General features: G+C 34.5%; 1 protein-coding gene across 3 annotated transcripts in view; it reads left to right on the top strand.

Annotated features, from left to right (window-relative positions):
* Positions 1-22822, top strand: part of TTC37 (tetratricopeptide repeat domain 37) — a 112177-nt gene extending 89355 nt beyond the window's left edge. For all 3 annotated transcript variants that reach the window (XM_042943792.1, XM_042943801.1, XM_042943781.1), the window contains exons 38-43: positions 1236-1357; positions 3115-3273; positions 8414-8566; positions 14518-14648; positions 16316-16442; positions 18638-22822. In XM_042943792.1, the coding sequence (XP_042799726.1) occupies positions 1236-1357; positions 3115-3273; positions 8414-8566; positions 14518-14648; positions 16316-16442; positions 18638-18712 (767 nt within the window). In that variant the 3' untranslated portion in view covers positions 18713-22822. The remainder of the gene's footprint in view (positions 1-1235; positions 1358-3114; positions 3274-8413; positions 8567-14517; positions 14649-16315; positions 16443-18637) is intronic.
* The last annotated feature ends 459 nt before the right edge of the window (positions 22823-23281 follow it).

The raw sequence follows: 23281 nt of genomic DNA, 5'->3' as shown, positions 1-23281 counted from the left end.
ACTTGTTCTTTGAGAAGATCAATAGAATTAATAAACCTCTAGCCAGACATCAGGGATAAAAAACAGTACCCCTGTCAGAAATGAAAGAGGGTACATCACTATAGCTATTTAAAGGCTAATAGGATCTTATGAACAAGTTTACACCATTAAATTTGGCAACTTAGAAATGGACAAATTCTTTGAAAGACACAAAACTCACTTCGGAAGAAATAAATAAACTGAATAGCTTTATATCTATTAAAGATACTGAATTTATGGTTCTAAATCTCCCCACAAAGAAAACTCCAGGACCCAATGTCTTCACTGATGAATTCTACCAACCATTTAAGGAAGAAATAATGCCAGTTCTATACAAATCCTTCCAAGTAATTTAAAACTTTGGTAACTTTTTTCTATATGGCCAACATTACCCTGACACCAAAACCAGGCAAAGACTTCAATAAGGATACTGCAGAACTACGGTGCAAAAATTCATAACACACTGTATCAATTCAAATGCAACAACACATAGAAAAGATGATACATCATGATCACCTGGGGTTTATCTTGGGAACGCAAAGTCACTTTAACATTTGAAAATGCATGTAATTTACCATGTTAACAGTTGTGAACGTGCCAGACAAAGGGGTCTATACTTTATGATTCTATTTGTATGAAAGTTTAGAAGATGCAGACTGATCTATTGTGACTGAAAAGAATTAGCGGTTGCCTGGGGACAGAGGGTGAGAGGAGAGGTAGGTAGGGGACAGAAGTGATTACAGAGGAGTAGGAAGAAACTTTTCATGATGGTGACTATGTTCATTATCTTGATTTTAGTGATGGTTCATGGATAGACGCCCATGTCAAAAGTCTTCAGAATGTACTGTTTGAATACATACATTTGTGTAATTTACCATACATCAATTATATCACGATAAATATTTAATTTTTTACAGTGAATTATTTTTAATTTTGCTGTAGATAGTGTTTTTTGTTTGTTTTGTTTTGTTTTGTTTTTATGTAAGTCACAAGTCTATAAAGTTTTAAGTTACTCAGCCACAAACATTCCTACCATGAAACTCTTCAGAAACCTGTCACGTGTCAGGATAGTTTATGGTATTTCGGTAGTACATGTAAGTTTAAAAAATTATAGATGCATGGTAAGTCTAATTGTAATACTTCTTAGCAACTAATTACTCCTTTGGGAAAATGTTATAAATCGCAGAGCAAAGTAACACTGACATTTTTGTTCACAGTTAGAGACAAAGAATTCCTTGAAAATTATAACCAATCTCTTGAAAAGTGGTCTCTCTCCCAAGCTGTCACTGGTCTAATAGACACAGGAAGACTAGCTGAAGCTGAAGGCCTCTGCACAAAGGTATTATTATTATTATGAAATTGAGCATTGAGATTTGTGGATTCTTATCCTACTTGGAAAATGACATTAAAAATAGAGTGCACATTATTTAAAAGGCATATGGTGATGGTGTGATGATAGTAATGATTATAATTACCCAACATTTATTGCGTACTTACTATAAGCTGGTCAGTACATTTAGCAGTTTGTATTTGAACTTCACAACGATGTATGACATGGATGTTTATTATTATCTCCTTTTTATAAATGAGTAAACTAAAGCTTAGAGAGGGTAAGCGATTTACACAAGAGTTTGCAGCTAGAAATTGATTGAGTTGCCATTTGAACTCACATTTGTTTGATTCTAGGACTCAAGGACTTAACAGGTCTTTGGGAAGGCAGTACCATTATGGAAGCAGTATTTTCCTTTGATTTCTGGTTACTGCCTTCAGAATGCTATATTTTCCAGCATCTCTGTATTTTTCCAAAGTTCTGAACCACATAGAATGACTATGAGGATTAAGTGGGTGATTGGAGCTACTCATTAGTCACCTTTTATAAACCTGGATTGTGGGCTCTGTGAGTAAATCCTTAGCACCTTGCCAGCACATAGTAGGGGTTCAATAAATTTCTATTGAATGAATGAATCCATTTCATAAAGCTATTTAGAAATAATTTAATGGATAAGGACAGTTTTAAACATCTTATCCTGACGTTTTCCTGAAAACATCTTTTTTTGTAATTGCTTACCAGGAAGATTTTATTTTCTTTAGAAATGTGTTTTGTTTTGTTTTTGTTTTTGAAAGAAAGATCAATATAAATTTTACAGAGAAGGAAGAATGGATCTTTGAAGATCCCTTTGGTGTTTTAATTCTCCGAAAAAGCAGAGTAATAAATTTTCTCTTTTATTTAAGAAATTTCATCTATATTCAGGACAGATTAGTATTATGCAGTGAGTGTTTAACAAGCAACTGACAGTTGGTATGTTCTGTTTGACAGAATAAGGGATACTTTTATGATTTTTTTCTTGTCATTCTTTTGTTCCAATCTCTTACTTAGAAGAAAGCAATCACATACATTTAAGACTATAACTTAATTAATAAGAAATAGAGAAGCATGAGATTGAAGAACAAGCAATAAAGAAATGTTTAAAACAATAGTGGAAGGCTTGTTTAGAGAACTTTCTTTAACTTCTCCCCCGTACAGATATATATAGGAAAGGAGATGCATATACATGTATATAATTATGGATGTGTGTGTTTTCATGTACTAATAATGGCTTAGGGAAATGGATAAATGGGTCATTTTTCTTACAATGTGTAGGAAGTCTTTGCCTAGAGAAGGACATCCAGTGAATATCTTTGTGAAGAGGTTGAAAAAGGAAAACATTTATAGCTCTTTTCTTCTTACATGGTCTAGTTTCTTCCAATAAGGCATTGTTTTAGCCTTCACTGTTAATATTATGTTTTCTTGGTTCAGCTATTTACATTCAGAACTTAAGTTTTTCAGGATATCACTTGAGAATAAAACAAGTCAAAGGGAAACTAAATCTTAAATAAATGACTTATAAACTACAATTATAGCATTACCAATTTCAAAGTTTATTTAAATGTGGAGTTTTATATGTTCATCGTTCTATTTATTTTACTTTTGCAGTTATTTTTTTAATAAGAAAAAGGTTAAATTCAGATTTTTTCCCAACATTAAGAATAGCTTAATTGCTGTTTTAACATTCAAGAATCTGTGTGATATATTTGTATTTGGGGTTTAATTTTTAGAATTTAAAAAGTAACCCTGATCAGCCAGCTGTTATCTTACTTTTGAGACAAGTTCAGTGTAAACCACTCCTGGATTCACAAAACCCTCTCCCAGATGCTGTACTTGAAGAGCTGCAGAAAACAGTCATGTCCAATTCAACTTCTGTTCCAGCGTGGCAGGTAAATTCTCTCCATTCTTACAATGAGTCCTGAATTAGGATACTTCGTGATACTAGATGAGGTTAGGCGGTATGCTCCATTTTGTTTATCTTGCCTTTAAAAGTCACCATATATGTTTCGTTTTCAATAACTGAAGCATGCTGTATTGGGATTAAGGAGACTAAGCAAGTTTAATACTAATTTAGGATCTGCAGCTACACTGCTTCAAAGGTTTTTAAATTGTCGATTATGAATTTCCTCAATTTAAAACAATGTTGAAAATACTGCCTTTTACATAGGATTGATGTAACACACTAAAGAAGTGTTTCAAACATTTTGTCATAATGGTGCTAACTCCACCTTTAGGGAGGATGTATGTGTTTTTTTTCTAGCTACCTTATAGGTAACCCATATCCAGGATTTTAATGGGTGTTTAGTGCCTTTTGAAGTAGTTATGGATGCTTGAATGAACAGACTATCCTTTTAGCTGGCTCTGGTTATCTACAGTGACAAACACATAATTATCACTATATACTTTATTCTTATCGATATTAAAACACAAGAAAACATGTAATTACTTTATTCAGTGTATTATAGTTTCCTCTCTGCTCCAGAGAAAGTATCAAAGGGGCTTTTTGATACCGATTTTACAGAAGCTTATTTTTTACTGTAATTTCTTGCTCATTTTGATGTTTCATTATAACACCTTTTTGATGTCCCTGCTTAAAAAGATTATCCTGTGGCATACAGTAGTTGGACTATGCAAGCTAAGCCTACTTTTTATTCTAATTATTGGAGAAAGGTGGTGCTTTTTTCCCCTCTTCTAAAGTTTGCCATATGAGAATTAAGATACTTTAATTCTAAGGTCAGATGGATAGTAATGATTTCATATTCTTCATCAAGACTTCATATGCTCGTCAAACTAAAAAGGAAAAATTAAAAGATAAATTACATAGTATGTAGAGTCTTACGAGATAGAGTGTGTCTTCTTTTATGATATAATTCACAAAGAATAGAGTATGAAAATCTTATAAGTACCATTCATTACATTTTTACTTACCTATATACCTATTTAGCCACCACCTATACCATGATACAGAATATTGTCAATAACCTGGTTGCCTCCCTCCTGCCTCTCTCTTTGATTTCCCCCACCTCAAATAAAAAGGAGAACCACTATTCTGACTTCTGTCACTTCTCTCTAGTCTTTCTGCTTTTTGAACATCACATAAACAGACTCTTGTTTTGTGTGTGGTTACTTTCATTCAGCATCAAGTCTTTGGGACTCATTTAGTTGTTTCACGTAGCTGTAGTTTTTTTCCGTTTCATCTTATGAATATATTATAAAATGTATCTCTTTTAAAGTTGATGGACATTTGGATTATTAACAGGTTTTGGCTATCATGGTTAATGCTGCTATGTCCATCCTTAGATATGTCTTTTGGTGGGTGATAAGGGATATGTATGTTTACTCTAGTAGATCCTATCAAACAGTTTTCTAAACCACTAACAAATTTTGAGCATTCCAATTGCTGGTATTGCTAGACATGGTTATTATTTCCCCTTTTCAGTAGATAAGTAGATAATAGTATCTTGTGATAGTTTTAACTTGACTTTACCTGAATCATGATGTTGAGCCACTTTTCATAAACTTAATGAACCTTTGGATATCCTCTTTATAAAATGCCTTTTTTTTTTTTTTTTTTTTTTTTTAGTTTTTCGTGGACTGTTTTTTAATTGATTTTTGGAATTCATTGTAGTTTTTGGATACAAGCACATTTTGAGTATTCATATTACTGCACCTAGTTCCTCATGTCTGTACCTTGGCTTAACACTCTGTTAATATTATTTTTTGATGAACAGTTCTTAATTTTAATTAAGTCTAATTTACCATTTTTTAATGGTTAATGCTTTATTGAAATTTCTATTTAAGAGCGCTTTGCCTCCTTTAAGCTCCTGAAGATATTTTTCTCTTTTCTTTCAGACATTTTTGTTTTACTTTTCACATATTAGGTATATGATCCGTACAGGATTAATTTTTGTTGATGTTGCAGAGTCAAAGTTCTTTTTTTCCCCAGATGTATATCTTACTGTCCCCGCATCATTCCTTGAAAAGACCATTCTGACCCCACAGAACTGTAGTGATGGTTTTACATGAATTAGGTGACTGTATATGTGGGTCGTATAGGGCTCCCTATTCTTTTCCATTCATCTACTTGTTTATTCTTGCTTACAGCTTTACAATTAGTTTTGATGTGTGGAGCTAATAGTAAGACCTCTGACTTTTTCTCCTTCAAGTGTCTCAGGTCATTTAGGTTTTTTGCATTTACATGTAGATTGTCAGTTACCCTGCTTTCTTACTGCCCACCCCCCAAACAAAAGCCCTGCTAGGATCTTGATTGGAATTACATGAATCTGTAATTTAATTGGGGGAGGATTGATAAAGTAATACTACTGAATTTCTCTATCCACAAATGTGGTATATTCCTCAAATTATTTAAGTTCTAAATTTCTCTCGGTAGTGTTTTACAGTTTTCAGTGTAGTCTCTTACATTTTTGTGTTAAATTTATTTCTAGGTAGTTCATGTTTTTTGTTCTATTACAAATGGTATTTTTGTCTTGTATGTTAGCTCCAAACACTTAGAAATGCAGTGATATTTATATGTTGACCATCAGCAACCTTGCTGAATTCACTTATTCTTTTGAAATGATTTTGGGTTTTCTGTAAACATAATTAAGTCATTTCTGTGAGTAGTAAAGTTTTACTTTTTCTTTCCAATATATTTATATTGATTTTTTTTCTTGCTGTATTGCATTGTTTAGAACCTTGAATAACAATATTAAATAGAAGTGGTGGTAAAATAAGTGAACGTTCTTATTTTCAACATCACATAGAAAACATTTACTGTTTCCCAATTATGATACTTACTGCAAGTTTTTATAGATATATTTATCAGATCAAGGAAGTCTTCTATTCTAAATTGATAAAAGATTTTTTATTTTTTTCATGAATGGATGTTGAATTTTAACAGATCTTGTGAGGGGCATCTGTTAGAATGGTTCTTTTTTTATTATCCTGCTAATGTGGACTGTGTTGACTTTTAAATGCTCAACTAACCTTGCATTCTTAGTAGAAATCTTACTTGGCTTTCCTGGCTATGATGTATTACTCCTTTTATATATTGCTGGAGTTGATTTGTTAATGTCTTTTTAGAGAATTTTTAATACCTATATTTAGGAGAGAATGGCTTGTTATTTTTCATTCTTATGAGGTCTCTGTTAGGTTTTGGCATCTATGTTGTTAATTCTCCTTTATTTTCTGAAAGAGTTTGTATGAGAGTGACATTTATTTCTTTAATGTTTGGAAGAATTCACCATTGAAGCCACTTGGGCTAAGGATTTTTTTTTTTTTTTTTTTAATTGCTGGTTAAATTTCTTTTCACTTCTTTAGCATTCATGAGCTACAGGAAATTTGTCCAGCACATCTCAGTTTCATGTTTATTGGCATAAAGTTGTTAATGATATCCTCTTTAATGTATCATGGGGCTGCCTGAGCGGCTCAGTTTGTTAAGCTGACTTTGGCTCAGGTCATGATCTTGTGGTTCGTGAGTTTGAGCCCCATGTTGGGCTCTGTGCTGACAACTCAGAGCCTGGAGCCTGCATCGGGTTCTGTGTCTCCCTTTCTCTTTCTGCCCCTTCCCTGCTCTCTCACACTCTGTCTCTCTCACAAAAATAAATAAACATTAAAAAAAATTTTTTTGTTCACTGTTTATATAATCTGTAATGCTTTTTTTCCGTTTTCATTCTTACATTGGTAATTTGTGTTTTCTGAATTTTTTCTTGATAAGCAATTTTGTTAACTTGTCAAAGAACCAACTTTTTGGTTTGCTTTTCTTCATTATATTTTCTTTACATATTATTGATTTATTTTTTATTTTGTTTACATTCTTTGCATTTTGGGTTTTTTTTTTTGTTTTTTTTTTTTTTACCTAGCTTCTTGACAGAGAAACTTACAGATTTTCTGTCTTTCTCCAATATATATATGCATCCCCCAGGATTTTATGTAGTGTTTTCATTGTCATTTATTTGAATATGTTTTCTAATTTCCATTGGGATTTCTTCTTTGATCCCTGTTTTTTTCTGAAGCATGTTGCAAAATTTCTAATATGGGAGAGGATGAATTTTTTAGTTATTTCTCTGTTACTGTTTAATTTCACTTAATCAGTAAACTGTATGATTTTAGTTCTTCAGTTATATGGTTGGATTTGGTAAATATTGCATACACATTGTCACTTAATGTATATACTGTGGTTACTGAATGTAGTCTTCTCAATATGTCACTTAAGTTGAGCTAATTATGTTTAAATCTTCTATATCCTTATTGAACGTTTTGTGTTTCTTTAACCATTGCTAAGATAGGTGTATTAAAAATCTCCAACTTTGATTCTGCATTTGACTATTTTTTTCATTTCTGTCAACTTTTGCTGCATAAAATCTATGTTATTAGGTAAATACAAATGTAGGAGTGTTATATCTTCCAATTAATTGATTCTTATTATGAAACAGCCCCCTTTGTCTCTAATATTTCTTGTCTTAAAGTCTACTTTATTAATACAGCTATACAGACTTCTTTTTGATTAGCATGTCTGTTTTCATAGTCCGTTTTGATTTTGTTCTTGACTTGCCATCTCAGAAGACTCTTTAAGACTGTCAAGTCAGGGGCACCTGGGTGGCTTAGTTGGTTAAAGCATCCGACTCTTGATTTCTTATCAAGTCATGATCTCATGGTTCTTGAGATTAAGCTGCACATTGGGCTCTGTGATGACAGCATGGAGCCAGCTTGGGATTCTCTCTCTCCCTCTCTCCTTGCCCTTCCCCTGCTCACACTCTCTCTTTCTCTGTCTCAAAATAAGTAGATACACATTTATATTAAAAAAAAACGACTTTCCAGTGATGTGGCTAGTAAGCTCTTGCTGATAGAACGGGCAAGATGGCTACTCCTTTCTTGACCTGTGATTTTTGTTTTTTGGGGGCACAAAATTTAGCAATAATGAAATAAAAAATTAACTTTATCAATGTGTATTGACTTTGTTGGAAGTAGAGTAGCAGGCTATGTACTAAATTGAAATCTTTTTGGTTCTTTTCTCTTTATGTTCCTCAGTGGCTGGCACACGTGTATCAGTGCCAAGGAATGATGGGTGCTGCAGAGATGTGTTATAGAAAGAGTCTACAAGTAGCATCCCAACAGGGCAGTTGGAGTGGGAAGCTGTCAAGTCTGCTGAGACTAGCTCTACTTGCTTTAAAAGCCTGCATGGTAAGATCATGTTATAATCATGAAAAATTGATTCATTTATTTTTAAGATGATCGTGCTTTCTCTCAAGTTTCTGTTGTTTTGTCACCTTCTCGTGAGGCCTCCTTATAGACTTTGTATTTGGGCTTTTGTTGGAAATAATAGCAATGTAAATCCATAGACTCCAGCAGAACAGTGTCATTGTGTGGGGAAGAAAATAAATAAAGATTGAAATTAAAAAGTTGAATTAAGGCAGAATATACATTTTTATTTCTTGTTGATAAGTTAGAATTAACCCAGCTACTCATCTGTGACAAAGGTGGCAATAATTAACATTTCAGCCCATTTCTCAGTTCAATTTAACATTCTGTAAGAGGGATTTCCAGTAAGTTTTGATTTGACATCAGATTTTTGATACAAAGATAGGTACATTAATCTGTAAGTCCTCTGTACTAGTATGGAAAACTCCTTAGATAAATGTTTAAGTGTGTGTGTGCTTTGGGGGGAAAACTGCAGAAGAGTGTATATGATATCCTAGTTGAGTGTATGTATGTGTGATACATATATTTAAGAATATATATGTCTAAATATGTTGTGTTTGTGTGCACCTGCTTATGGGTACATAGAAAGATATAAAAAGATATAAAAAGAAAATTAATGAGGGGCATCTGGGTGGCTCAGTTGGTTAAGCATTTGAGTCTTGATTTCAACTCAGGTCATGATCCCAAGGTCAAAGGATCCAGCCCCACATGGGGCTCTGCACTGAGCATGGAGCTTGCTTATGATTCTCTCTCCCCCTACCCCCCTCTGCCCCTCTCCATCCCTAGCTCTCTAGCTGTCTAAAATAAAAAATAAATAGATAAAATAATAATTAAAAAAAGAAAATTAATGACAGTTACTTTGGAGAATAGCACTGGGGGTTTTTAAAGGATGATAGAGAAGACGTTTTCATTTTATATCCTTTGATAGTATTTGAATTTTTATCATATAATGTTGCTTCTGTAATTAAAAAATAAACTGTCGTTCTTTGTTTTACATAGTTAGAAGAAATTGTCCTAGATAGGCCTGAATTAATTCATGCTTTTGTCATAACAATCCATTGCCAATGTTATTTGCTTGCTTTAACTAAGCTTTCTGATAAAGACATATAAGGATTAGGAAATGTTTTCAGCTTTGGTGAGATGACTACAGAGCACATTTAAGAGCTCCTTAGGTCGGTGGCCATGTTTTGTCCATCTTTGCATCCTTGCTTTACCACCCTGCCTTGTATATGCACATAGGAGCTCCTCAATAAATGGTTTTTGAATGAATGTGTACATAATAATGGTTGTCAAATTTGTGCTGATTTGGATGAAAAAAAATGGTGGTTAAGGATAATTGTAGACCATCAAATATTTTGTTTTGTCACATATTTATATTTAACAAATATCTTTGTGACATTGATAGCTGTGTGCTATGGAAGCCACACATAGTACCTATAAGTCTCTTGAATATGTGAACTGGAAAAGTAGAAACTCTTTTAGTCTAACATTATTTGTTAATAAATATTTTTATTTGGGGGGGAGGGTGTTTTTTTTGCCTGTTCTTAATGCTGGGAAATTAAATCTGACCTGGAATAAAACAATAGGAATAACAATAGCAAACATTATAGCACTTAGCCTGTGTTAGATAATGTTATAGGGATTTACACATATTAGTTTATTTAATATTTACAATAATCCTGTTTTACAGTTGAGGAAATTAGCTTGAAGTTTAGTAATACCCATATACACCTCATCTCTTCTACCCCCCCTCCCCCCAACCACAAAAAGTATTTTCTCTAATAGCTTTGGTTCTGGTTCTACCATGTATTCCTTGTGAAAACTTCAGCCAATTAAACTATTTAGAGTCTTTTTTTTTTTTTTTTTTAGGAGTAGTAGTAGTAAAGATGATAATACTACTTTGCTTTCTTATAGGGTTAAATATCAAGTAGAATAACATTTACAAATGCCCTTATAACACGACTCAAATCTAACCTGTTCTTATTGTAATATTTGACACCGAACATTTATTGTAAAAGAATATAAGAGGAGCACCTGGGTGGCTCATTCGGTTAAGCATCAGACTTTGGCTCAGGTCATGATCTTGGGGTTTGTGAGTTCGAGCCCCATGTTGGGTTCTGTGCTGACAGCTCAGAGCCTGGAGCCTGCTTTGGATTCTGTGCTCCCTCTCTCTCTACCCCTCTCCCACTCACACTCTGTCTCTCTCTCTCTCTCAAAAATAAACATTAAAAAAAAGAATATAAGAGATGCCACATTTCTATGGTAAACAGCTGGCAGTGTACAGAGCATGACTATATCAAAATTACACTTTTATGAGAGGCTACTGAATGTGTGATAATATATGGATCGGATATTAAACTCAGAGGTTTGGCTAAGATGCTAAGTATCAGATTTCAAAGATAACAGATTCCAAAGTAAGATATAAAATCAAGGTACAGACTTCTGCAGTAAGTAGAAGATTAACCTATAAGGAAGCTATAAATGGATTAGAAGTTAGAGAAGGAATATGGAGAAATTTTTTTGGAGAGCGCTTACCTCCCCCACCTTGATGGCACATTTCCACACACAGATGCCCACAAAAGTGAGGAAGGGAGAAAGTGTATATTTTTTGCTTTCAATCTATACACAATTGGGTTTCATCCTCTAGAGTAACTGATTATGGGATAAAAATAAGAGTAAAAAAAAAAAAAAGAATAAAACAAATCAGTAAATAAAAATAAAAAAGAACAAAAACAAAAAAGAATCTTTTTGAATTCTGCCAAAGAAAGGAAGGTTTTGATGTATGGCCTCTGAGATCCTGGAGGCACATGTCTAGTAGCATATAGACAGGTATCTGACATAACCTCAGAAGCTGTGGCTCTCCATTTGGTGTCTTAGGACAGAGAAAAAGAGTGCTTTGGAAAGTATGTGCCCTGGCAGAGAGTGGTCAGTGGTGGGTGTATCCCAAAGGTGGGTAGCAATATACGCTCGGGTACGAGACAGAGGGAGTGAAGGAGAATTCCTGTGACATGGGATTGGCAACACTCCTAGAATTTGTTGGAGCCAGGAATGAGTGGTCCAGTGGTCCAGCGTGAAAGTGGGTTGGCGTAGGAATTCTCTTAAATCCAATCCAGTAGGGCTACCTAGAAGAGTGATGGGGTTTCAGTACAAAAGAAATGAGAGGTCTCAAGATTGCTTTGAGGATGTGGAGAGTAAGTGAAATAGAGTATATTCATCTAGTGGAACTGTGGATGAACAGGACTGCTTCACAGGTGTGCATTCTGTGCAGTTGCTCAGGGCTCCACTCTTGCTTTAATCCTTGTAGTCACCATCTTGAAATTCTTAATTATTTTTGAACAAAGGGCCATACATTTTTGCAGTGATTTTGCACTGGGCTCCACAGAGTACATAGCTGGTCCTGCAGATAAGACACTACCCGTGAAGTTAGGATAAAACCAGGAAAGTCTGGATGAGAAAAAGAGATTTAAAAACTGTCAGGCCTAGAAATATCATCTTACAGTGACACCAGTCAAATACAGACTTCTAGTATTTCAGTAGCAGTTTGAAACTGCAATTAACAAGAAAAGGTAGGAGTGTTGGGAGGAAGAACAGGCCAGCTGCTACTATCTGTAACCATATCCAATCTGGGAGCTGTGGTGGGATCGGGTGCAAACCGTACCTTTAAATGAAGATTGAAATACTGAAAAGAAGAGGATATTCTAATTAAGATTATTTGTGATGACTGTAAGAAAAATGGATATCAGAGTCATGGAACCTGCTGTAATTTCTATCCAGGGAGAGAGGAAAAGTGCTTTCTCATATAATCAGTTTTAAAGACACAATGGAAGTCAAAAGTGTGCATTCTACTGTTTAATATACCAGTTATGCATAGAAACTTTTTCCTTCTATAATAATCTTTGGGCTAACTTTACAGAATATTTTATGAGAGTACATTATAAAAGTAACCAGTGAACGTTTTGTATTACTGGTTTCTAAAATATATTAGGGATTAAGTTTGTTAGTTTGGGCTTTGCCTTATTTTCTTTGCCAGATGTATCCAATGGTTCATTGCTTCCATCTTTATAGAAGATGCCTTACTACCTCTGTCCTCTGTTTTCAGATTTATTGTCTTTATAGCTTCCCCTTCCTTGATTACACTAATGTACTGCATGCACTGTTTATTGTCCTAACATTAAAACATTATTTTTATACTTTAGTGTTTGAAATGGACCATGTATTGACTCATTCTATTGCCTTTATTAAAATGTGTATTCTAGATGCCTGTAATTATGAAATCTTAGTTAAATCTGAGGGTTTTTTAATTATTTAATATTATTTTCTTAATTTTTTTTAATTTTTAAAAATTTATGTCCAAATTAGCATATAGTGCAACAATGATTTCAGGAGTAGATTCCTTAGTGCCCCTTACCCATTTAGCCCATCCCCCCTCCCACAGCCCCTCCAGTAACCCTCAGTTTGTTCTCCATATTTATGAATCTCTTATGTTTTGTCCCCCTCCCTGTTTTTATATTATTTTTGTTTCCCTTCCCTTATGTTCATCTGTTTTGTCTCTTAAAGTCCTCATATCAGTGAAGTCATGTGATTTTTGTCTTTCTCTGACTAATTTCACTTAGCATAATACCCTCCAATTCCATCCCCATAGGTGCAAATGGCAAGATTTCATTCTTTTTGATTGCCGAGTAATACTCCAGTGTGTGTGTGTGTGTGTGTGTGTGTGTGTGTGTGTGTACCACCTCTTCTTTATTCATTCATCCATCGATGGACATTTTGGCTCTTCCCATACTTTGGCTATTGTTGATAGTGCTACTATAAACACGGGGGTGCATGTGTCCCTTCGAAACAGCACACCTGTATCCCTTGGATAAATGCCTAGTAGTGCAATTGCTGGGGCATACAGTAGTTCTATTTTTAGTTTCTTGAGGAACCTCCATACTGTTTTCCAATGCACCAGCTTGCATTGCCACCAACAATGCAAAAGAGATCCTCTTTCTCCACATCCTCGCCAATATCTGTTGTTGCCTGAGTTATTAATGTAGCCATTCTGACAGGTGTAAGGTGGTATCTCATGGTGGTTTTGATTTGTATTTCCCTGATGGTGAGAGACGTTGAGCATTTTTTCATGTGTCGGTTGGTCATCGGGATGTCTTCTTTGGAGAAGTGTTTCTTCATGTCTTTAGCCCATTTCTTCACTGGATTATTTGTTTTTTTGGGTGTTGAGTTTGATAAGTTCTTCATAGATTTTGGATACAGTCTGAGGTTTTTAATGAAAGATTTTAAGTGTGTATTTTTTTTCCTTCTAACATAATTCAGCAGACTGTTCACCATATTTAACTCCAGTTATTATTCCTTAGGAAATACTTATCTATTATTTCTGAATCAGCCCATATTGTAAGACACTAAAGTTTGCCTTAACATTTTCCTTATAAGGTGAAATTCTTAAAAAAAAGTTCTCAGTATTGATGAGTTCAATTTAATTCATTGTGCTTTGTACCTTTTTTCTGTGTTGGGATTTTATTAAAATATTTTATTTTAGTCTTTTCTTTCTCCTTAGATAATTTTTGAATGTGGGACTTTATCACTACCTGTTGAAGTCATGTTAAATTGAGTTTTGTATATTTGGTAAACAAGAGGCTTAGTAACTGATAGATTTTATTCACCTATATAGCAGAATAGTGCATTTTGTTTTAATAAATATTTTAGTATGTTTTAAGTGATGTCTCCTCTTTGAAACCTTCCTTTATTCTAGTCTGCCCTGTTCTGTAGCTATTTAAGGACAGAAATCAGATCTTAATCATTTTGTAGAATCATGGTCCCTGTAGCATTTACATGGTGACTTGGACAAGTAGGCACTCAATAAATGAGAGTTGAATTGCATCCTTTTAAGGTAAACATCTGGAAAGTTTTGATTTAATATGTGTCTTATATTTTTGCAGGCTAATATTCCCAATAATCATTGGTCATCTTTGGTTCAAGAAGCTACAACTGAGGCCTTGAAACTTTGCTTTTGTCCATTGGCTGTCTTTTTACAAGCTTTGTTACAATTCAACCGCAAAATGGGGGCAAGGTATGAAAAATCGTTGTTCCCTTTTTTTCTTGGAAATGTTTCTTCACTTTCAGTCCTTCTAGGAAACAGATTTAAAGTTAGTCTAACAAACTTGGTGTTATTCATATATTTGTTACTACTTTGGGAAAGGTGTTCTAGTACCATATAAAGAAAATAAAGTCTTACATTTGTTTTACAAAAAATCGTTTGGTACATACAGTATGAGAGGTTGGGCATGACAGGATTTCAAGTAAAGAAGGGCTGGGAGTTTTGCTGTCTTAGGATGCACCAACATTGTAATGTGGATTCTAGAAACCAAAAAGACCCAAGTTCATGCAAGGCAATAAGCTGTGAAAAACTGATGAATATTTAAAAGATAGAGACATGTTATAATAGTGTGGTTCTTATATCTAGAAAAGCTTGAAGCTTCTGAGATTAAAATATAATAATTTTGGTGATCTTTTTATTGGAGGGTGTGGATGGGGTCAGAAATAAATTTGAAGAAAACTACTTAAAAGTCCATATGGATGAAAAAACAAGCAAGAATATTTTGAAATTCTGAGAATAATATCTCTCTCTAATGGATATCACACATAATACAAAGCAACTGTAGGTAAGACAGCCATTTAGGAGCATACGTTACTAGAACAAGATAGGTAGTGAAGATATAGAGCTTCATACATATAAATATGTGGCAAAGGGCACATCAACATCCCAAAATAGGAGTGAAGGAAGAACTAAGACTAATGGCTCCTCACCAGTTCCAGCATCATTTATGATTTATTTATTCTTGGTCATTTTTTTATATGGCAAATTTCACCAAGAAATGTTTTAGCCTATAATTTATACTTCCTCATGAACTCTTTCTGCTGAAGCTCAGTGTAGATTACTTAAAGGCCTTAGTCTCCACCTGCCTGTAATCTGTTAGCACATCCCACAACGTGATCACCACCAAAAATCAGCCCGAATCAGCACAGGCTCAAAGAAAAAAGTGTGTGCTTATTATATGGTGATTTCTATGTAGAAGCATCTTCAAGACAGGTTCTTTACTTTCTACCTCAAACCAGTTACTTCTTATAAGATCCTCCTATTCAAAACTTCTGAAGTTACAATTTGTGTTGTTTCTACAAATACGGAAGTCTTTGGAGTCACAGATGCTAGTAAATTAGGAAAGAAAAACTTAGAACACAACTGTAAACCACCCTGTTCTATTACATGTGTTCACATATTGTATACATCCTTTTAAAGCATATACTAAAAAGCCTGATGTAATACACTTTTAGTCTTGTGTAAATTATCTTTGTATTTTGTATTTTAATTGTTTTCCATCTGTTTTCAAAAAAAATTAGAGGATGCTCTAATCAGAAGTGCTCATAAAATAGGAGCCTTTCCCCTCTTCTATTTGGAATGAGCCATACTTTTCTTATATGCAAAGTGGGAATAGTAACAGCAACCTAACCTTACAAGTTGAATATATTAAATGTGACCACATGTGTAAACCACTTAGCATAGTACCCAACATGTAATAAACACTTAATAAATGTTAGCTATTATTATTACCTTTATTCTATGAAAAAAATCATGAAGTAATCAGTACCATGTGTGCAAAAGAATGAGAAAGATAATATGTGTGAGACTAGTAAATGAAATATCTTGTGTTAATTTAGATGCTTTGAACTCTTTTTCAGAGAGACACGGCGACTTTTGGAAAGAGTGGTGTATCATCAACCGGGGTTTCCCAAGTCTATTGTATCAACTGCACGTTGGTACCTGCTGAGACACTTACATGCCAAAAATGACTACGAGCTTATTGATGTAAGGCATTAATTTTATTCACAATATTTCATTTCGGACCTTTGTTGGAGGAGGGGTGAGGGTTCATGTCCTGGGCGTTGTAGGCTATTGAGCAACATCCCTAACCACCCTAAATGCTAGATGCCAGTAACACTGCCTTCCTCCCTTTACCCAACTTGTGACAACTAAAAATATCTTTAGAAACGCCAGATGATACCAGTAATTGCCCCTCGTTGAGAGCCACTGATTTAACCTGTAGGAAATAGATTCTCCTAATGTGTCATGCAGAATAAGAAAGTATTGATGAAGGTGCTAGGTGCTGGTTATAGTATATTTTATAAGCATTGCCCTGGAGGCAAATAGGGTAAGTTTGAACGTTAGCAGAATTTAATGGGATCTTCATATTATCTTTGGAAATACTATTTTACTTCTTGTTTTTTCTGTAAGATACATGTGACAGTTTCTACTCCTCATAGCATGGCACTAGTATCTAAATGTATAAACATATTTGTTTGTATATCTAAAATTCTTTTTAAAAAGGTAGAGTATAATAAATAAATAAATAAATAAATAAATAAATAAATAAAAAGGGGGCACCTGGGTGGCTCAGTTGGTTAAGCATCCGACTTCAGCTCAGGTCATGATCTCACGGTTCGTGGGTTCGAGCCCCTTGTCAGGCTCTGTGCTGATAGCTCAGAGCCTGGAGCCTGCTTCAGATTCTGTGTTTCACTCTGTCTCTGCCCCTCCCCTGCTCGCACTCTGTCTCTCAAAAATGAATAAACGTTAAGAAAAAAAAAAGGTAGAGTATATTAAAACATACATTGTTTTCTCATAACTTGAGCCTGTAATTTACAAAATACAATGAATATAAATGAGAAGCTTTTTAAATACTTACAGCATTTGAAATACTGTTTGCCTTTCAGTGAAACTTATAATCTTAAAGAAATATTAATAAAAACAATGCTTGGAGAAACGCATTATAATTATCCTATTGCAAACCAAAAAGGTAGAACTTGTATGAATGCTGGGAGTTCTCCATGATGTTCTTGTATTTCTAAACATCCTGTGAGCAGATGGCCTGACTGCTCTTTGTTCCAGACCATCTTTTCAAGGATGTTTTTATAGTGACAGCCTTGGGAGACTGACATAAGTGTCCTACAGACCAGAGGGTAGGCCTATTTATTGCCCATCATAAAAGATTCAAGTCTCGGGATGTGTGGGTGGCTCAGTCGGTTAAGCTTCTGACTCTTGATTTTGGCTCAGGTCATGATCTCATGGTCATGAGACTGAGCCCCATGTTGGACTCTGCATGGAGCCTGCTTGGGATTCTCTCCCTCCCTGTCTCTCTCTCTCTGTCCCTTCCCTGCTCATGTTCTTTCTGTCTCTCAAAATAAATAAATAAACATTAAAAAAAATTAATAACAAAAATAAAAGATTCAAGTCTCCTAGGCTCAGGATTTTTTTCTTGTAATGTGATCCAGCATGTATGTGGGAAACTATGTGCATCCCTACATGTCACCCCTGTGAGTCTTAGGGGCTAAGGGAAACAAATGTAAATGTCTTGATGTTCATGCGGTTTATTGTACCATGATTGATAAAAACTTTTGTCTCTGACCCAGGAGAGCCATGTCTTTTGGCAGTATCCACGGCTAACTTGTTAGCTTGCAAATAGATCAAAATCTCAAACCCTTCACAGTGTTTGAAAACAGAACAACCAAAAGTTTTAGTAGTCAAATGAACAACCGAAATTAAATCTTCTAGTTTGTAGAATTGGTGAAAGAAAACCTTGCAAAGTTTCTTGATACAGCCTAGAATCTAGAACCTCGATTCTAAACTGTGGTTTTAAAGGAGAGGAATATCACTTGCACGGTTCTGTGTATAAAATGGTCTTTTTGGGTAAGGGTTTAGAGATAACAGCATTGTGAACAAAACCACCAAATGAAACCTTCAGTTTTATACAGCGCTGACAATGGTAACAATCAAAATATTGCATCTTTACTAATTGAGCATTTGAATAAATTGTGCTTATCTTTGATGTTGGCTTTGGCTGAACAATTTATTTCAGCAAAAATGACTGGAAGGATTTCACGTAGTCCCTTTTTCTTGTGTTGTTTGATATTGGCTGCTGCCTTTTGGCATACTTGGCTTCCATGGATTTAATTATTGTTATTGTGAATAAACAAAATACTAATATTTCTGTATGTGATTTCCCGTAGGTGCTGGTAAACAATGCCAAAACTCATGGAGATACAAGAGCATTGGAATTGAATCAGAAATTGTCCTCACAGTAACAATGCATTATTTTATAGTAAACAAACAAAGAAAAAGCTGTTAGAAAGAATGAATCAATGAATCAAAACTTTCCCCAAAGCAACATTTAAAAACAAACAAACAAACAAAAAAAAAACCAGAATTATAATCACCCATTCCTATTTTGAATCTGAAGACATTTAAGTTCTTAAGCTAGGGATTTAATTTTCTGAAAACTCTTAATGTAACTTTAATTTGAAAAATATCTTTGATTTTGAGAAATCCATAATGAAAGGAAAAAACAGGATTCCCTTAGGTGGTCATCAGTAATTTGTAAACCATTCTTTTCTCCATCTTGCATTAGGCACAATAGGATATTTTTTGTACCCCTCTACAATAAAGCCTTAATAGCCATTTTCCAAATAATATGCAAAAGCAGATTAGCACAACGCTGAATTTTATTTGTTAAAAAGTAAATTCAAAGATGTAATTCCTTCTGTGACCTCTGGAGTTCAGCAGACCAATTCATCATCACATCTAAATAATCTTATAGTCTGTTTTACTAGTGGCTCATCTCAGATTCTGTTGAAGAAGCATAATGTAAATGTTGGTGAGTCTTAGACTGCCATTGGGTATGTTTGTGTAATTCAGAGCACTCAGGTGTATGGCTGCATTAAAAAAATTAATGGAGAGTTTTGGAAAACAATGCTGACAATGTTTAATCGATCATGCAGTTCCTTCAATTATGATGAAAAGACTTGAAGTTTCTGAAATGAAAAAAAACCTAGTGTCTTATTTTCTTTACAGTATTAAAATCAGATATAATTTCTAAGTTTCAAATTTTAAAACTTGAGAGCACATTTACCTATTTTATTTTTTCAGAAAACCTTTTATATATCTGAAGAAGCTGTATGTTGCTTACTTTGGATTTGTGGTTTTAAAAGATGTTTTCAGACATTTACATATATTATTTGTTTTATGAAAATGTGTGGTTGTACAATTCATGTGTGTAGTTTTTTTAAGTCAGCTTTGCGTGTTATTTTGTGAAATAATATAAATTGACAATGTTCTGTAATTAAATTTTACTCCAAAGGTTAATCTAATCTATTGAACTGACTGTAATTTGATGAATTCCCAAATTTAGCTAAGTGTTCTCATTATTCAGACCTATGCAATCAGAATCTTTAAGGAGAAGGGCCTAGGACTCTGCATTATAAAGGCATGCCTAAGAGATTCTAATGTTCATTCAGGTTTCGAACCACTGGATTACTGCAATGATGATTCTTCCCTTACTTTTTCTTTAATAGGATCAGGCACTTGCCAGTCTCTGCTCATCTCTTCTTTACCCTAACAACCGATGATTCAGTGCTTTTAACAGCCTGGCCCACAGACTTAGCCAGAGGTGAGCACGAGATGATCTCTGGTGCCCATGCCCTCTTGCTTCCTCTGGAAAGTACTTTAGCCCTTATCCCAAAATGGGCTGGATCCATCTGGTTAAATGCTTAGAAGTCATTTCTTATTTTCTATCCACTTTCTGGGGTGTCACTTGCTTCACAAGGTTACTTTCATCTACAGGGTGGATTTGGTCAGCCTTTCCTCCAGGCCTGTGACCTTTTGACTAAGTGACCTTTTGACTAAGTTGCCTAGTTCTGGCCTTCAGTGACCTCAGACCCAGGTTTTCTAGAATGGAAGGTTCGAAAAGATGATAGTTAATACCATCTCAGGTAATTCTTTTTGCATGGATGTATACACATCCTCTCTTTTGTTACCTTCTCTTCAGGTTACTGCCCAGTTATCGTGAGTCTCAAATAATAAACGTATGATTTTTTATAGCGCTTACTGCATACCAGACCTATGCTAAGTGTTTTAACATTGTCATGTAATCCTAGTAAGTAAAGAGAATAGTGCTAAACAGCATGCTTAAAGCAAAGGAAACCTGAAATGGAATCAGTGTTATCAGAGTCTAGGAACTTTAAGGTAGCTGAAATTTCCCTTCATTTTATATGTAAGTTTAGAGAAATTACATAAAAAGTTATTTCCTGAAGTGTCATTTAGCATTCATAGTGTTTCATTATTTGAGAATTATAGTGCATTTTCTGCTAATTTTTATCTACCATTTGGCTATTATTGTTTAATTAGGTGTTTATAGACCAGCTTGGTATCTGGTGATCATTTTCTGTAGAAAAAATATATTTTGACTTATAATTAAAGTTTCAAAACACAATCTATTTGTTTGAGATCACTTGTCATATTTCTAGAAATGTCCCTTGCACTAATTTCTAGTCAGGATAAAAAATATAAACTTTAGTTTAAAATGCTGTACTCTTTCTTCACTTACAAAATGAGTTGACAAACTTCCTTTAAGTTAGGAATCTACACAGAACAGAATTGGACAGGGGATTAAAGGTACAGTTATCTAAACTAACATGAAACATTAGATGAACATTAAGTAATATTATTGATATGTAATATATGAATATGAAAACCTCCATGTTTGCTTGCTTCATAGAACATTTGATACTTGTTTTGGGACATTTTATATGGACACAAAAATGAAGTATATTTAATGTATGAGTGAGAAGGGCTTGTAGATCTATTCCCATTTTTGCACACTTTAAAAAATGTGGAAACTGTTTTGGCAAAGTTGACCCTTGTCTCTCTACAGGTCTTCTTTCTTCCACTTCAGTTGCTAGTGGATAGAAAGCTTCTCAGACTCCCATGTTACTTGTTATAAGGTGTAGCATGCAGGGGTCGGTTGTAAACTGACCGTCAATTTCAGGAGAGGTCTTTTTGTTTTATTGTGTTTTCCACTAGAAAAATATATTTGTGTATCAGATACAAGTACAGTAGTCTTCCCATATATTTGTTTTTTAAGACTTTTTATACAGAGAAGGTAAAAAGTCAGAAAATGCCCTTATTTAGAGTTTATACCTTATTTTTGGTTTAGAAAATAGAGTCACTTAAGACCTATTGCACTGAAAGTCCGCTCAATGTGTCTAGCTGTCCCTTTGCCATATAATAATGGGTTTTTTCTCTTTTTGGCTGATTAGAATAAGAACTTTTTGGATAGCAGTGTTTTAAAACCCTATACAACTAGAATTTTTAAAATGAATGCTAAATTATATTTAGACCTCAAAATGCTTCAGAGAAACTTAAGAATAGGGTCTCTTTAACAAACAGCTCTTATGAAACATTTGAAATTCTTTTTTTTTTTCTTTCTATTTTGGACTTAGAATTGAAAATACCTATTTGTTTTAGTGAAGGGAAATGATGCCAGGAGAGGGATAATTAAAATTGGAGTATCCCATGAAAATTGGGTTTCATATGACATCACTCCAGTTTTGAAATAATTTGCATGCCATGATCTCTCCTGAGTTTGAATCAGTACAAAAGTTCATTTGGGCTACATACTTCCCCTGTATATAGTACCTATCATAAGAAACATTTAAATTACATGGATTTTTCTGGAAGATGGACAATAAAAAAATGTTTATCTTGCTGTTTCTGCTTATATGTAGGCAGAATAATGGTCCCCAAAGGTGTCATGCCGTAATCACCAGAACTTGTGAATATGTGGTAAAGGGGCTATGCAAATGTGTTTGAGGGTATAGACCTTGAGACAGAGAGATTATACTGGATTATTGAGTGGACCCAGTTTAATCACAGAAGTCGTTAAAAGTGGAGAGCCTTTCAAAGAATGACAATGGAAGGTCAGAGATTCAACATTGCTGGCTTTGAAGATGGAGGAAGGTGGGTCCATCCTTGGACTAAGGGCAGGCTCTAGAAACTGGAAGAAGCAAGGAAACTTTCTCCACTGGAGTTCCCAGAAAGGGATGCAGCCCTTCTGGGACCTCGATTGTAACCTGCTGAGACCCGTGTTGGACATGTGACTTACAGAACTGTAAGGAAATAAATTTATGTTGTTTTAAAGCCACTAAGTTTGTGGTAATTTGTTATGACAGCAGAGAAAATTAGTACATTGCCCATTGTGTTTATTGTTAAAATGAATTTGCATTCCTTTGAATCTGAATTTTACTAGATCACTGAAATTGGGGATTACCATCTTAATTGTCATAAAAGGGGTCATCAGATAAAGATGATGAGTTATTAAAAATGGTTACTGTGAAAATATAAACATCATAAGAATTTGACTCTTAAGAATGTGTGGCTGTTTATTTCTATAATAGTTTCTGAACTATTCTCACTCAACATGCTGCTTAGAGTACAGTATCACCAATGTAGCTGACCAGGTACTTCACTCTCATCCTCTTTAAAAGAACTGCATTAAACTATACTCCCAGAACCTCAGTGGTACATTTCATTCTCGGTTTCACTACTGAATGGGTATGTAACTGGTAAACTTATGTCTTGACCTTTAATTTTTATGTAAATTTGTGAAGTCAGGGCCTTCAGCTAGATTTCTAATGGCAGCAATATGTTGTTCTAAGGTCACCAAAGTTTTCCAGGTCTAAAGTGAGCTGGAGCAAAATACTGAAATCAATTGCTTGGTGCAGCACCTGTGAAGCAGCACCTCTGATTTCCACTAAACAGGGGGCCCCTCCTGTGCTTACCAATCTTAGGGTAGAACCCCCCCCTTCCAAAGAGGCCTC

The sequence above is a fragment of the Panthera leo genome, chromosome A1 (genome assembly GCF_018350215.1).
Source record: "Panthera leo isolate Ple1 chromosome A1, P.leo_Ple1_pat1.1, whole genome shotgun sequence".
NCBI lineage: Eukaryota > Metazoa > Chordata > Mammalia > Carnivora > Felidae > Panthera > Panthera leo.
Note: the sequence above shows the minus strand (reverse complement) of the source record. Positions and strands in the feature narration are given on the sequence as shown.